The 17,141-nt window shown below is 34.8% G+C and overlaps 1 protein-coding gene across 5 annotated transcripts in view; it reads right to left on the bottom strand.

Annotated features, from left to right (window-relative positions):
- Positions 1-508: 508 nt before the first annotated feature.
- Positions 509-17,141, bottom strand: part of LOC122438056 (zona pellucida binding protein) — a 120,336-nt gene continuing 103,703 nt past the window's right edge. For all 5 annotated transcript variants that reach the window (XR_006268435.1, XM_043462535.1, XM_043462539.1 and 2 more), the window contains one exon: positions 509-720. Coding sequence is in view for 4 of the 5 variants with exons in the window: in XM_043462535.1 (XP_043318470.1) it covers positions 626-720 (95 nt within the window). In the remaining variant the exon portion in view is untranslated. The remainder of the gene's footprint in view (positions 721-17,141) is intronic.

Below are 17,141 nucleotides of genomic sequence, written 5' to 3'. Positions count from 1 at the left end.
CTACACATTGCTCTATTCTAAGATGTCAAATTTGAGGGACTTTAAACTGAGAAGTGTAAGTTCACCACAGTGAACTGTATTAAAAACCCATAATGTGTTTGGGTGTGTGTGTGTATGGGTCTAGGTCTTACACTAAAGTAGTTAAAAATTGCAATAATAAGACTTGGAGTTTTAAAAAAGTGAATTTCAGCTATGAAAGTTCAAACTGCAAGGGAAAAAATCACATAAAATTAGAGAAAAGGACTAAAAGAAGCTGAAATTACAATTACTGTAGAAGAAAATGGTGGCCTCAGATTAGTTAACATAATAATGACAAAATGGGCAATTTTTGAAAAATCATAAAAATCTTTTGGACTAACCCAATAGAGTATATTTGAAACTATCTTAAAAACAGTGACCCAAGAAATATTTTGGAGTCATATGTAGGTCTGGCATTAATGAATAAAGATTATTGGCTGTTCTGTGTATAAAGAATTTGGATATACAGCATTTCAATTAAAATGACATCTTTTTTTGGTAAAATCTAATACATTTAATTTTGGCATAATAGTGATTTATTATATATTAATACTTCAAAAATAAACTTTTGTGTTTGACAAACCATCGTCGAGCTCAAAATGATGGCCTATAAACATGCTTTTGCTCCAAACACCAGGCTGCTATTGCACTGAAGGCAGTGAATTCCATCACGGGAGTTATAAGATCCAGGGCTGCAGATTACTGTGAATAAAAAATAAGTTAATAAGTAACAGTCTCCTAATGCCAAGTAAGTTAACTTTAGATGGAGAATACATTTTCAAAGAAGATTTTTTTTTTCTTTTTGGTTTTAAATGTGGTAAAATGCACATAACATAAAATCTGCCATTTTAACTATTTTTAAGTATACAGTTGAGTAGTGTCAAGTATACTTAAATCATTGCACAACTAATCTCCAGAACTTTTGCATCTGGGACAAACTGCACCTCTATACCCATTGAACTCCTTATTCCCCCTTTCCTAGATCCTGGCAGCCACCATTCCACAATTTGTTTCTATGAGTTTGACTCCTCTAAATGCCTCATGTAAGCTTAAACCAAGACTGATCCCACAGTGTTGACATAAGAAGGCTTCCTGGCCATCCTGTAAATTCTAGAAGAATGTGACTACCAGATGGTCCATAGTAGCATGCTTCAGATATATAAAGATAGGTGCAAATATGGGAAGGACTTGCAGATTATTTTTAACAGTCATCTGGTTTCAAATTCTATTTCTATCACGGGCTAAAAGTGTAATTTTAGAAACATTACTTAGCCTAAAATGTAACTCAGTTTGGTCATCCCTAACATAAGGATCTATCATCAATGTTACCAATGCTCCTTCTGCATGATGGGAAGTAAGAAAGGTAGAAAGAAACCAGGGTTAAATGCATTCTTTGTTGTTGACTAAGTTTGGGATCCTGGGCAAAGTAGTCAATTCTCTTAGTTCTAGCTTCCTCATTTCTTGGCCGCCTGATTTGAAGAACTGACTCATTTGAAAAGACCCTGATGCGGGGAAAGATTGAAGGCGGGAGGAGAAGGGGATGACAGAGGATGAGATGGTTGGATGGCATCACTGACTCAATGGACATGAGTTAGCAAACTCTGGGAATTGGTGATGGACAGGGAGGCCTGGCGTGCTGCAATCCATGGAGTCGCAAAAAGTTGGACACGACCAAGTAACTGAACTGAACATTTCTAAAAGAGGTACAATGACGATCAAGTCATAGTTATTGTGAGGACTGAAATCAGATGACTTAGAAAAGAAAACAGCAAGTTTGTGGCAAGCACTGTGCTCAACAAACGCTTAGCCCTGTGCACTGCAGGCTGCGGTCTCCACCCGCCTCTTCTGTGTGCGTACGGCCACGAAGGTTCTGGGAAGGCATCACCCTCTAACAGGGCTTGGTCTCTGATTCTCCTACTGCATGTGTCATCAGCCAAGGGGTCACAAAGATGTTAACAAGAGCACATCTAAGGATGGGCTATCATAGGCCAGGAAATGAGATTTTTTTTTAGCACCATAATTTAATAATATGTGTCACTGATTGGATCTGGGTCATATTATATTATTTAATTTCATATTTTTCTCAAAATACATATTGTTTCAAATTGGGAAATATCTTAACCATCACTCAGAGAAAGTATTCTCTGTTCTAGGTTCCAGAGAATTCCTCGGTTTTCATAGACATTTTATTTGGAAATTAATGTTCCAGATGGAAAAAAAATTGGGAAACAAAGTTAGATAGATTTGCTGCAGTAATAGGAAGAGTATTTAAAGTAAAAATGCATGTGGTAAAATTCTAATGATATGTTTCTAATGTTTCTCAAAGGACTGTGACCATGGTACACATTCTCTCAAAGACACATGTTAATATTTCTTTAAGCACAAATATGAAAAGACTGAGCAAAGGTATTAAAAATGTTAAACATTAAACATGGAGAACAGAAGCCTGCATAAAGTCTCACACACATATTTTTACATGACTGTCACAAACAGAACAGAAACTGGCATAAACCCATCAAAATCAAAGCATAAATAATGATATTCTAATAAACATTCTTATATTTAAAAAGCTTTCATAATACTGTATACGTATATTATTTAGTCACTAAGTCATGTCCAACTCTCTTGAGATCCCATGGACTATAGACGGCCCGGCTCCTCTGTCCATGAGATTTCCCAGGTAAGAATACTGGAGTGGGTTGCCATTTCCTTCTCGAGGGGTCTTCTCAATCAAGAGATTGAACCTGTATCTCCTGCATTAGCAGGCAGATTCTTCACCACTGAGTACCAGACCAGGGCCCTTATCTGTAACACTCTCTCCTAGGATATATTCTGAAATATTTTGTTCTTTCTTAAGCAAAATTGAGGGAAAATGCTAAAATATTATTAAAGTGCAAAATTAGTGAAATTATCTTCCAGGTTTGAGTCTCAGGAAATGGAATATCTCATAGCTACAGTTAAAAGAGTAGCCTAATTAAATTTTGATTATTTCAATAAGAAGAGAAGGAAGCATTCGTGACTGATCAGTATCAACATATAAAGAAATGATAAGGAAATATAGAAAAAAAATCTTCATGAATTTTATTTTTTTTCCATTTATTTTTATTAGTTGGAGGCTAATTACTTTACAATATTGTAGTGGTTTTTGCCATACATTGACATGAATCAGCTGGATGGGGAATACATGTAAATACATGTAAATTCATGAATTTTAGATGGGGACTAATTTATTTAAAAAGAAAGTGACTAGCCATAATAGAAAATAATTGATTCATTTAGTATTAAAATTAACAACTTAATAAAAAGAATCATAAAAGTGACAATAGTCAAGCAGGAGACCTAGGATATTGTTGCAGCTATGTGGCCACCAGAGGACCGTCACTCAGAAAACAAGACATAATCCCTACCAATCAACAAGGAGAGGAGAGAAAACTCACAACAGGCCCAAAGAGGAAACACAAATATCCAATGACTGATATGTTACTGATCCACAAAATAGTGCTCAAACAAATCAAGAATTTGAGAAACGCAAATAAAGATCAAACTATAAGACACTGAGCATGCCCTCAGTGAGAAGCTAGACTAGGAAACCCCTTGAGATGGGAGCTTAGAATTTCCTTGCAACATCAGGACTAGACAAAGATGACGACCATCTTTACTTCCATTGAACACAGTATTAAGAGTTTTGCCTAGAGCAATTAGACAAGAAAAAGGAAGCAAACTCAAATGGTAAAGGCAGAGTGATGGTATCCCTGTTTATAATGGGTATGATCCAAATTGCCAACATCTGTTGAATCATAGAAAAAGCAAGAGAGTTCCAGAAAAACATCTACTTCTACTTTATTGACTATGCCAAAGCCTTTGACTGTGTGGATCACAACAAACTCTGGAAAATTCTTAAAGAAATGGGAATACCAGACCACCTGACCTGCCTCCTGAGAAATCTGTATGCAGGTCAGGAAGCAACAGTTTGAACTAGACATGGAACAACAGACTGGTTCCGAATAGAAAAAGGAGTACATTAAGGCTGTACATTGTCACCTTGCTTATTTAACTTATATGCAGAGTATATCATGTGAAATGCTGGGCTGGAGGAAGCACAAGCTGGAATCAAGATTGCCGGGAGAAATATCAATAACCTCAGATATGCAGATGACACCACCCTTATGGCAGAGAGTGAAGAAGAACTAAAGAGCCTCTTGATGAAAGTGAAAGAGGAGAGTGAAAAAGTTGGCTTAAAACTCAACATTCAGAAAACTAAATCATGGCATCTGGTCCCATTACCTCATGGCAAATAGATGGGGAAACAGTGGAAACAGTGGCAGACTTTATTTTGGGGGACTCCAAAATCACTGCAGATGGAGACTGGAGCCATGAAATTAAAAGACGTTTGCTCCTTGGAAGGAAAGTTATGACCAACCTAGACAGCATATTAAAAAGCAAAGACATTACTTTGCCAACAAAGGTGGGTCTAGTCAAAGCTATGCTTTTTCTAGTAGTCATGTATGGATGTGAGCGTTGGACTATAAACCAAGCTGAGCACCGAAAAATTGATGTTTTTGAACAGTGGTGTTGGAGAAGACTCTTGAGAGTCACTTGGACGGCAAGGAGATCAAACCAGTCCATCCTAAAGGAAATCAGTCCTGAATATTCATTGGAAGGACTGATGCTGAAGCTAAAGCTCCAATATTTTGGCCACCTGATGCGAAGAACTGATTCCTTAGAAAAGACCCTGATGCTGGGAAAGATTGAAGGTAGGAGGAGAAGGGGATGATAGAGGATGAGATGGTTGGATGGCATCACTGACTCAATGGACATGAGCTTCAGCAAACTCTGGAAGATGATGAAGGGCAGGGAAGCCTGGTTTGCTGAGGTCTATGGGGTCGCAAAGAGTTGTACACGACTGAGCTACTGAACTGAATTGATCTTCTATGAAGAAAATCTTAAAGATTCCACACTAAAAAATATTGACTGATAAAACATTCAACAAAGTTGCAGGATACAAAATTGACATGCAAAAATCAGTGGTGTTTCTATAGACTAAACAATCTGTAAAGGAAATGGAAAAAAACAAAAAAGCAGCTCTACTTACAATAGCATCAAAAATATATGCTATTGTAACCTGACCATGGAAGCAATTTCTTGTGTACTGAAAACTACCAAAAATTGCAGAAATAAACCAAAGACAAATAAATGGAAAGATATCCCATGTTCTTTAATATTTAATATTATTAATATGTCAGTAATACTAAAAATTACCTATGAAATCTCTGTCTCTGAAACCTATAGATTCTATGAAATCTCTAACAAAATCTCAGTGGTGGTGTTTTCAGAGACAGAAAAATCCATCACAAAACTCATTTGAAATCTCAAGGGATTCAAAATAGCCTAAACAATATTGTGAAAGAATAAAGTCGAACATCTCATACTTGCTGATTTAAATACTCCAAATCTACAGTAATTTAAATGGCCTGATACTGGCATAAAGACAGAATCACAGATAAAAGGAATAGAAAGCTTAGAAATGAACTCTCAAATAATTTTTAACAAGGATACCAAGATCATCCAATGAGGAAAGGACAGTTTTTCAAAAATGGTGCCGGGAAAACTGGATAGCCACCTGAGAATGAAGGAGGCTGCACCCTCACCTTACCCAATATATAAAAATCTACTCAAAATGGATCAAAGACCTAAACATACGAGCTAAAACTGTAAAGTTCTTGGCAGAAAACAGGAAGAAGCTTTATGACTTCAGAGTTTACAATTATTTTTTATATGACACCAAAATACAGATTGACGAGGGTGAAGAAGGATGTGACAGAGGATGAGATCATTGGATGATATCACCGATTCAATGGCAATGAGTTTGAGCAAACTGTGGGAGATAATGAAGAACAGGGAAGCCTGTGTGCTGCAGCAAACAGTCCAACACGACTTACCAACTGGACAATAACAAAAGCATAAGGACAAAAGGCAAACAGATAAACTGAACTACGTCAAAACTGAAACATTTTCTTGAACCAAGGAAAGACCATGTAAGGACAATGAGAAAGTGACCTATTATGCCACCTGCAAGCCAAAAGAGTGCTCATCGGAAATGAATCACCAATACCTTGAACCTGGGATTCTATTCTTCAGAAGTGCAAAAAAATGAATTTCTGGTGTTTAATCCATTCAGTATGGAATTTTGTTATGGCAGCCCAACCTAATACAGTATTTATCTAAAAGAACCAGAAGCAGGATCTTGAAGAGGTATTTGCACACCCATGTTCAATCAGTGTAGCATTATCCACAACAGCCAAGGGATGGAAGCAAACCAATGTCCACTGACAGATGAAGGGATAAAGACAATGTGGCATGCACATGTGGATGATGAAATGTGGTATATTAGTGCTGGGCCACCTAATGTATATTAATGTGGGCATATGAAGCTACGAAAAGTACTGTGGAATGGGATTAAAATGTGTTATGGTCACACACTATACATGTTGGAGGTGGGAATGTGATACACACACAGTGGAATATTACTTAGCCTTAAAAACAAAGGAAATTCTGACATATCCTACAACATAGATGCCAAGTTAAATAAGCCAATCGCAAAAGGTCAAATGCTGTATAATTTCATTCACATAGGTGCCTGGAGCAGTCATATCTACAGGGATAGAAAGAAGCATGATCATTGCCAGGGCTGAAAGGAGGGTAAATGGTGAGTTAAGAGTTTCATAGGCACAGAATTTCAGTTCAGGAAGATGAAAAAGTTCTGGACATGAATGGTATTAACACACAACAAAGTGAATATGCTTACTGCCACTAATTTGTACCTTTTGATATGCTTAAAATATTAAATCTTTGAAATATTTTACCATAAAAATGTGATACATGACATACTCATCAGATTGCCAATATTTAAAGTTTAGTTATGTCAAGAGTGACAAACCTAGACAGTGTGTTGAAAAGCAGAGACATTACTCTGCCAACAAAGGTCCATACAGTCAAGGTCTTCCCGGTGGTCATGTACAAATGTGAAAGCTGGACTATAAAGAAGGCAGAGCACCAAAGAATTGATGCCTTTGAACTGTGGTGCTGGTGAAGACTGCTGAGAGTCCCTTGGACAGCAAGGAGATCAAACCAGTCAATCGTAAGGGAAATCAACCCTTAATATTCATTGGAAGGATTAATGCTGAAGCTTCAGTATTTTGGCCACCTGATGCAAACAGCTGACTCACTGGAAAAGTCCCTGATGCTGGGAAAGATTGACGGCAGAAGGAGAAGGGTGCGTCAGAGGATGAGATGGCTGGATGTCATTACTGATGCAATGGACATGGACCTGGACAAACTTTGGGAGATGGTGAAGGACAGGGAGGCCTGACATACTGCAGTCCATGGGGTTGCAAAGAGTCAGACACAGCTAGGCGACGGAACAACGACATGCCAAGAACTGGCACAGACATAGAACAATAGGATATGTCCCACATTGCTGTTGTAAAAGTGTGTTCTAAATTTGATGTATTGATCCAGTTTGACATATTCTAATGCATTTCTTAAGATCCAATATCAGCCAAAGACCTAGGAAATAAAGACAAAAATATTCACAACACCACTGTTTGTCACAGCAGAAGAACTGAAGAGTAGAAAGAAATTTCAACCAACAATAAAACAGATATATCCTCCTTGATATATTCATAAAATAGAGTATTACACCTAGAAAAGACAAAAAAAATTAACTGTACTATGATCACAAAGCGTGAATGAATCTCACAATTTTCAATAACATGAATCAGTTAAAATAGCATATCACTGGACAGATTCTCAGACTGAATTTTTAAAAATGCAACTTTATGCTGTTAATGGAAAAATGTAAATTTTAAACAAATTAATCTATACCCACACTGAACTCACAAATAAAACCTCAATGATTTCATGTTACTTGACAAATCAATTTAAAATGGACAACTTTTAAAAAGAAAAAAGGAAGTCTGTTTACCCTCTCTACATATCAAGATATTTAATTACAATAGAATAGTAAAACAAAAAAGAGGATCCTGTAAAAGACATATATATATATATATTTATGTGAATGTACATATTATGTGTATATACATGTAAATTTGTGTGTATATATACATCATATAAGTATACATATATATATATACACACATATATTATAAGTATACACACACACACACACATGTACCCTTATTTCATAGATCTGAGAGTAAAGAAACAAAATTTGAAATAATAAAAATAAATTACTAGAGAATTTTTTCCTGGTTGTGAGGCTTGTAAGACTTTTATAAGAGGAAACACAGAAAATACACAATTAGACTTATACAATATTAAACCAAAAATGTACCAAGGAAAATGTTTACAATGAAAAAAAAAGTAGCAAAGAATTCTAGTACTAATCAATTTGTAGAAAACAGTGACAACACTTGAAAGAGGAAATATACATTATTTGACAGCACTGAAGGGTAGCAAAGACAGGCAAATACTAAAGTCAGGTTAACTGAAAGAAGAAAACTGTGCTGGGTGAAATCACTGTTACAAACCTGTATCAGCAGTGAGCACTGATCAGTCTATATGGTACATGGGTGGCTAAAACTGAAGCAAAAATTATGTCTAACTGGTTACAAAAAATAAGAGGACAGACTCCTGGGCCACCAGAAGATAAAGTAAGTAATGGGAGAAATTCAAGGAAACAGGCAGAAACAGAACAAGAGTTATAATATCTGCATATAAACTCCATGCAGATGACTGGCTGATGTGTGGCCTTCACATGAGTCAATGATGTAAGAAGTTCAAAACCAGAAAGAGTTGAAAAGCTGAACAAAGAAGATGCTGCCCACAGTGGAAGAGGCAGTTTAGATTTTGAACCTAGCATATTATTCTAATATAAATTAATATTCTTTAGAGGAAGAAAAATCCAGAAGACTCTACATAGCAATATCAATAAAGTTCAGCATATCATAAAAATTATTAGATTGTTAAAGATACAGAAAATTAACACAGTCAAGAGAAAAAACTCTAATAAAAACATTCAAAATAACAGAGATGTGGTAGTTAGCACATAAAGACTTTAAAGCAGTTAGCATAAGTGTATCTGCCTGCAATTCAGGAGACCTGGGGTCAATTCCTGGGTCAGGAAGATCCTCTGGAGAAGGAAATGGCAATCCACTCTAGTATTCTTTTCTTGAGAATCCAACGGACAGAGAAGCCTGGCAGGCTACATTCCATGGGATCGCAAGAGGTGGTTACAACTTAGTGGTTAAACCACCACCACCCTGGTTCAATTCCTGGGTTGGGAAGATCCACTGGAGAAGAGGTAGGCTACCCACCCCAGTATTCTTGGGCTTCCCTTGTGGCTCAGCTGGTAAAGAATCCACCTGCAATGCAGGAGACCTCGGTTTGATCCCTGGGTTGAGAAGAACCCCTGGAGAAGGGAAAGGCTACCCATTTCAGTATTCAGACCTGAAGGATTCCACGGACTGTATAGTCCATGGGGTCACAGAGAGTCAGACATGACTGAGCAACGTTCACTTCACTCACTTCATTCAAAATACAACAATTAAAAATTTTAGATCCCAAAAGTAAAATACCTGAAGTAAAACAAAACAAAGCTGGATGTGCCTAACAGCAGAATAAAGACAAAAGTAGAACATGTCAGTAAACACAAAGACTTATCTATTTATAGAAACTGTTCATTATGAAGAAGAGAAATAAAAGTTTAAAAATATGAATAGATCAACATCAGCCTGGCTACTGGCAGCTCCTAAAGGTGGTCTAACTAAAGAAAAATGAAAGTGATCAAGCAAAAACTTTCAGAAGTAACTTTTGGAAGAAATCTTAAAAACAATCAACATACAGGAAATAGTAAAATGGCAGAAATAAGTCCTTTCTTGTCAGTAATTACTTTTAATGTGAATGGATTAAACTCTATAATCAGAACACATAGAGAATGACAGAATGAATAAACAAAACATGATCCAACTATATGCAATTTCTGGAAGAGACTCACTTTGGACCAAATGAAGCAACTATGTTGAAAGAGAAAAAGATATTCTATGGAAATTGTAATTTTAAAAAAGCTGGGACTTATTCAGCCTAAATAGACTTTAAGTCTAAAACTGTTATAAGTGAAAAAGGAAATTACATATTCCAAAAAGGATCAAATCACCAAGAAGATACAATAATTACAAAAACTGTTTCACACCAAAAACAGGTACAGAAAATACATAAAGCAAACACAGACAGGATTAAGGGAGACATAGATAGCTCTACAACAATAATTGGAAATTTTGTTACCTTACTTCCGATAATGGAAGTCTCTAGACAGAGGATTAAAAAAGAAACAGAATTTGACAAATCTATAAACCAACTAAATTCAATAAATATACATAACACTTCATTTAGAGAAACAAAATACCCATTTTTATCAAGTACACATGGATTATTTTCTAGGATGGTCAATACTTTAGGACACAAGACAATTATTCATAAGTTAAAAAGAAACTGCATCACATAAATCATCTACAATCACAAGAGAATGAAGCTACTGAAGAAATCAGTAGCAAAAGTAAAAGTGGAATGTTCACAAAAATGTAGAAATTAAACAACACACTCCTAAAAAGGCCACCAGGATAAAGAAGATATCAAGAGGGAAATTGGAAAACATATTGAGAAGAATTAGAATGAAAACAGAACACACCAAACCATATGAGATTAAGTGAAAGCAGAGGAATATTTATCATCACTACATGCCTACACTGAAAAAAAAAAAAGAGAAAGATCCTAAATTTATAAGATAACTACATACCTGAATGGATGAGAAAGGAGCAAACTAAATCAAAAGTGGCAGAAGGAAGAAAACCTTTTAGAAAGATTAAAGTGAATATTAATGACAGAGGGAATTTAAAAAATAACGAAAAGCAAGGGAAAGAAAAGTCAAGTTTTGTAAAGACTAAAAGAACTGACAAACTTCTAGTTAGATTAAATAAAAAAAAAAGATTCAAATTTCTAAAATCAGAAGAAAACACAGGACATCACTACCAAACTTACAGAAATAAAAAGGATAAGCCAATTCTAAGAAAAATTATATATGAACAAATTTGGTAAGTTAGACAAAAATGAAAAATACCTGTAAACACATGCATGACAAACTGAAGAAGAAACAGAAAATCTAAAGAAAACCATAACAAGTAAAGATATTCAGTTATTAACTGAAAACTTCCAATAATGAAAATCTCAAGGTAAGATGACTTCACTGATGAATACTACCAAATAGTTAAAGAAAAATTAAACCAATTCTTCTCAAACTATTTCAAAAACAGAAAGAAACACTTTTAAATCAATCTGTGATATCAAAGTCAGATAGAGATATTACTAAGACAATGAAATAAAAGGCAATAACTCTTGAATGCAGATGCAAATATCCTCAACAAAATACTAGTAGCAACTTGCAGCACTATATGAAAATACTATTTACCATAATAAAGTGGGATATATCCCAGGAACCAAAAAGGTAGCTAAATGTATAAAAAATCAATCAAAGTAATATACCATACAAATAGCGGGGGGGGGGGGGGGACTACATGATCATCTCAATTGACGCAGATAAAGAATTTTATAAAGTCCAAAATTTTTATCATAAAACACTCAATAAACTAGGAATAAATTGAAAAAATTCAATCTAACAAAGGCCTTTATGAAAAATGCAAAGCTAGCAGCATCTTTAATAGTTAAATATTGAAAGTTTTCCCCCTAAGGTAGAGAACAAGGCAAGGATGTTTTACAGAAAGATCTAGAGAGAGCAATCAGGCAAGAAAAAAGAATAAAAGGCATCTGAATTATAAAATAAAAAGTTATTTATCTAATTGTAGCTTACATGATTGTGTGTATGTGTATACACATGGTGGGGAGGGGGCAATGGGAATAGTGAGGGAGGGAGTATGAAAGAGGGAGAGAAACTCGAGAACACATAGATATTACTAGAGCTAAAATAGGAATTCAGCGAAGTTACAGGATACAACATCAACACAAAAAATCAGTTACATCTATACCGCGGCAGTGAAAATTTCCAAAATTTTATTAGGAAAACAATTTTATCTACATGATAATCCAGACGTAAAGTTAACCAAGGAGGTGGAAAACTTGTACATTAAAATTGTAAAACACGACTGTAAGAAATAAGAGACCTACACAGAGGGAAAGACATCCTATGTTCTAGAACTGGAAGACAGTATTATTAAGATGACAATATAGTCCAAAGCAATCTATAGATCCAATGTATTCTGAATCAAAATCCTGCCAACTTGTTTTGAAGAGATGGGATGATAATCCTCAAATTTACATGGAATTTCAAAGGGTCTCAAATATACAACATAGTGCTGAAAAAAATGAACAAAGCTAGAGTACTCACACTTACAAATTTTAAAGCTCGTTACAAAGCTACAATAATCAAAACAGTATAGTACTATAAAATGATAGAACATACACAAATGGAATAGAACTGAGAGTCCAGAAATAAACTCGTACATCAACAGCAACTGATTTTTAACAAGGATGACAAAATCACCCTAAGTGAGTTTTATAATGAAAGGTCCTGGGACAACTAGACAGTCACATGCAAAGAATAGGTCTGGACCCCTAACTCAAACTGCTTTCTAAAAATTACCTCAAGTCTTTTTCTTTGAGAAAAAGAAAAGTGGTAGATTTTTTTTTTACAATTTTGGATTTCCAACAGTTTTTCTTAGATATGACACCAAAAGCATGAGCAATAAATAAGAAAAAGATAAACTGGACTTAATGAAAAAGACTTCTATGCATAAATGGACATTATCAGTAAAGTGAAAAAAAATATTTGAGAATAGATAAATATTTGCAAATCATACATGTGCTAAATAAAGAGTATGTACATAGCCTTTAGAGCTCAACAACAAAAAGACAAAAACCCAACTTAAAAAATGAACAGAGGACTTGCCTAGACGTTTTTTTGAAGATATACAAATGGCCACCAAGTATAGGAAAAAATGCTCAGCATCATTAGTCACTTGGGAATAAAGAGATACTACTAAGTCAATACTAAGATACTATTTCACACACAAGGACAGCTACAATTTTTTAAAGGAAAGTAACAAGTGTTGAGGAAAGACAGACACCCTTGTATATTAGCAGAACTGTAAAATTTTGCATGCACTGTCCTAAACAGTTTGACAAGTACTCAAAAAGTTAAACACAGAATTGCCATTATAATTCAGAATAATTTCATTCTTTGTATATAATCAAGACTTGAGAATGAATACTCGAGAAGATACATGCATCTCAGTGTTCACTGAAGCACTGTTCACAATAGCCAAGACACAGAAGCAACCTAAATGTTCATCAACAGAGGAACGGATAAAGAAGATGTGGTATATATATACAATTTAATGTTACTCAACATTAAAAAGAATGAAATAATGCCATTTGCAGCAGCATGGATGGAAATAGAAACTGTCATACTGAGTGAAGTAAGTCAGACACAGGAGAAGTATCATGTGACATCCCTTATATGTGGAATCTATACAAATGAACTTATTTACAAAACAGAAACAGACTCACACAGACTTATGAGAACAAACTTAACAGTTGCCAGCGTGAAAGATGGGGTGAAGGGTTAGTTAGGGAGTTTGGGGTGGACATGTACACACTGCTATTATCTAAAATGGATAATGAACAAGGTCCTAATCTATGGAACGGGGAATGCTGCTCCATGTTATTGAGAAAATTCATTCTTACGTAGGTTGGTAAGAAGTCTGGGGTAGAGCATTTTGCAAAGTCATATGAAATGAACAGCTTTAGATTGAATACTGAACCAGAACATCTAATAAAATTAGAAAAGAAATGATCAAATTGTCTTTGATAATGTATTAATTACATCTGAAAAGAAAGAAGACAAAATTCACAGGAATATAAAACTATTTAGCACCAAATAAGATAAAAATCACAATATTTGGAACCCACACAAAAATTATGAGGGGTGAAAAAGAGGCAAGAAGACACATAAAAAAGGGAATAATCAAAAAATAAGACAAAACTAGAAACAAGGAGGTAAAATACTTGTATACTAAAAACTACAACACATCGCTGAAACAACAGGAGACCTAAATAAATGGAAATTTAGATGTCAATAGTACACAAAGCAATCTAGTGATTCAATGCAACCTTTATGAAAATATCACTAGGGTTTTTTAAGAAAGAAATTAAAAAAGCCAATTCTCAAATCATATCAAATTGAAAATGGTCCTGAATAGCTAAAACACAGTTTTGAAAAACAACAAACCTAGAGGATCCATATATCCCCATTTCAAAGCATACTACAAAGCACTAGTAACCAAAACAGATAGACCTATAGACCAATGGAATATAAATAAACCTATTCATTTACAACCAACTGATTCTTGATAAGGGTGCCAAGTCCATTCAATGTGAAAATTAGTATCCTCAATAAATGGTGCTCAGAAATTTGTATTTCTACAAGCAGAAAAATGTAGTTGGATGCTCAACCTCATGCTTTATACAGATATCAACTGTGACTTAATTACAAGGCTAAACATTCCTAGAAGAAAACATAGGGCTAAATCTTCATGCCTTTAGATATGGCAACAAAATTTTTTAAAAATGGATAAACTGGAGTTCATTAAAAGTAAAATTTCTGCATATCAAAAGATCTTATCAACATCTCTGTCAAACGGTTAAGCAGAAAGTTAACATGGTCTATCTCAGACTGGCACAAGACATAAGCAGCAACCACGGGAAGGCAGACATCAGTGCGGCCAATACTATCAGGGACAAAAAGGTGCATCAGTACATAATGCTGGAGAGTCAGGCGATCAAGAAAAAACAGCAATCCTAAGGGCCTATTTACTTGATTACTGAGGCTCAAAATACTTGATAAAAAAGAAACAGTCCCATCCACAATTACAACTTTGGGTTTCAACATTTCACTCTTACAAATTGATTTAACAAGTGGAAACCAGAACAATAGAGACAAAGAAAACTTGACTTCTACCTTAAATGCCAGAATAAATATTTTTAAAGAGGACATGGGAACATTCATCAAGTCTTAAAACACTTCTCAAAACAACTAAAAATTCTAAGTAATATACAGCATGTTTTCTAAATTGGAAAAAAAAAATAGTTAGAAATCAACACTACAAAGATACACTGGAAATGATCAATTATATGAGAATTAAATAGCATACTACAAAAAGAGCCCTGGGACAAATAAAATTACAAAGAAAGTTAGAAAACATTTTGTACCGAGTGAAAAACTTAAATAGTGGGATGAAGGTAAAACAAGGGCAGGGAAAAACATATAGCCTTAAATACTTATATAAGAAAAGAAAAAGATATAAAATCAATGTAGTAGTATGCTGTTCTCTTAAACTAAAGAAAGTGGAGCACATTGTTTCAGATGAGAAAGAAAGCAAAAATAATATTTATAAAATGTTAAAGATCATATATAAGAAAGAAATCAGACAAATAAAAAATTCAATAAACTATAAGTTGGCTCTTTGAAGATACTAATAAAATTCATAAATTTCCAACTAGAGCTTGTAAAAGCAGAAACAAATTAGTCAAGATAAATGAGTAACATCAGAATGATGGAAGAAATATCACTACAGATTCAATGACATTAGCGGTAAAATAAGATAATACTGGTAAGTTTGTGGAATATATTTGACCATTTAAAGAAAATGGACAAATATCTTGCACGTAAAATTATAAAAATGGACCCAGAAAACCCAAAAAGCACTTTGTCAATTAACCGTTTTAATTACAACTCTTCCCACAGGGAGCTACAGTTCAGCTGTGGTGGTGGTCTAATGCCAAATGCTGAATGGGCTAGTGCCCTTTCAGCCCAATGGTTATGGCTAAAACTAGAACTAAAAATGAAATAACTACCTGAGGGTCTCTAAAAAGCAAAGACTTTAGGTGAATTTGTAGAGGTAGTTAAGAGAAGCCACTCACACCAAGACAAGTGTCTCATTTATTTTAGTTTTCTCTCTCAGCCATACCACCGAGGTTGACTGATTTGCAAAGCATTACTGTATAGGCAGATAAAACTTCAACTGAAAACGTGACATACTTTTGGTCAATGGAATCAAGGAATAAAGCCCAGAGAGACAACAGAGTGAGGGGGAAGTCCTGGAGGCAACTGATGCTAAGAACGAGTTCCCTTAATTCTGTATATGAGCCTGTACAAGACTCAGCAAAATTCCTGTGCCACACGTACACTACATAGACCCAAGTCAACATACAAAGACGTCAGAGAACTAAACTTAGATCTGAAACCATACAAACTGCGGTCAAACTTCTGAACATACAATCAGGGAAAAGACCCCAAACCAGCATAACAAAGTCTTTGAGAACTGAACTGGATTTGAATTAGATTTCCTACTAAAACAAAAACATCTATCTTTTCCAGATGATTACAACAGAATTCAGAGGATACACAACATAGCATTCACTAGCTATGATAACAGAAAGTAAATCAACATCCAAAAATCCAAGAAAACGTGACCTATTAGCAAGAGAAAAGATAAGCAAATGCTAACCTCAAGAAAACAGATGCTTGAACTATCAGACAGAACTATCTAAGGTAGATAAATGAATAAACTGAAGAACAGAGAGAAAACATTAAAAAACACTAAACCCTCAGGCACCTATATTACAGCAGCAATAGGCATAATATATGGGTATCACTGTCAATACTGAAAAAGAAAAGAGAAATAGGTAATCCAGCAATATATAGAAATGATATTACATAATTTGGTGAAAGACAAATTCACAGATTCAAGGATCTCATAGAACCCTAAATAGATATTACTTTTCAAAATGTCTATAAACATCACATTCAAAAGGTTGACAATATATAAGAAAGTTCTAGAAAGCAGTTGGACAAAAATAACAAATTATATACAAGGAAACAACAATTCAAGTGACTGTAGATTTCTAAATCAGTCTGCAGTGGTCAGAAGACAGTGGAAAAACACTTTTAAGAACTGGAAAAAAAAAAAGCTTCAACCCAAAATTCTATACTCAGGGGAAATATCCATCAAAAAATGAAGAACAGAGATCTTTAG

This window comes from Cervus canadensis, chromosome 3, assembly GCF_019320065.1.
Source record: "Cervus canadensis isolate Bull #8, Minnesota chromosome 3, ASM1932006v1, whole genome shotgun sequence".
Classification (NCBI taxonomy): Eukaryota; Metazoa; Chordata; class Mammalia; order Artiodactyla; family Cervidae; genus Cervus; species Cervus canadensis.
This window is presented reverse-complemented; position numbering and strand designations above follow the sequence as displayed.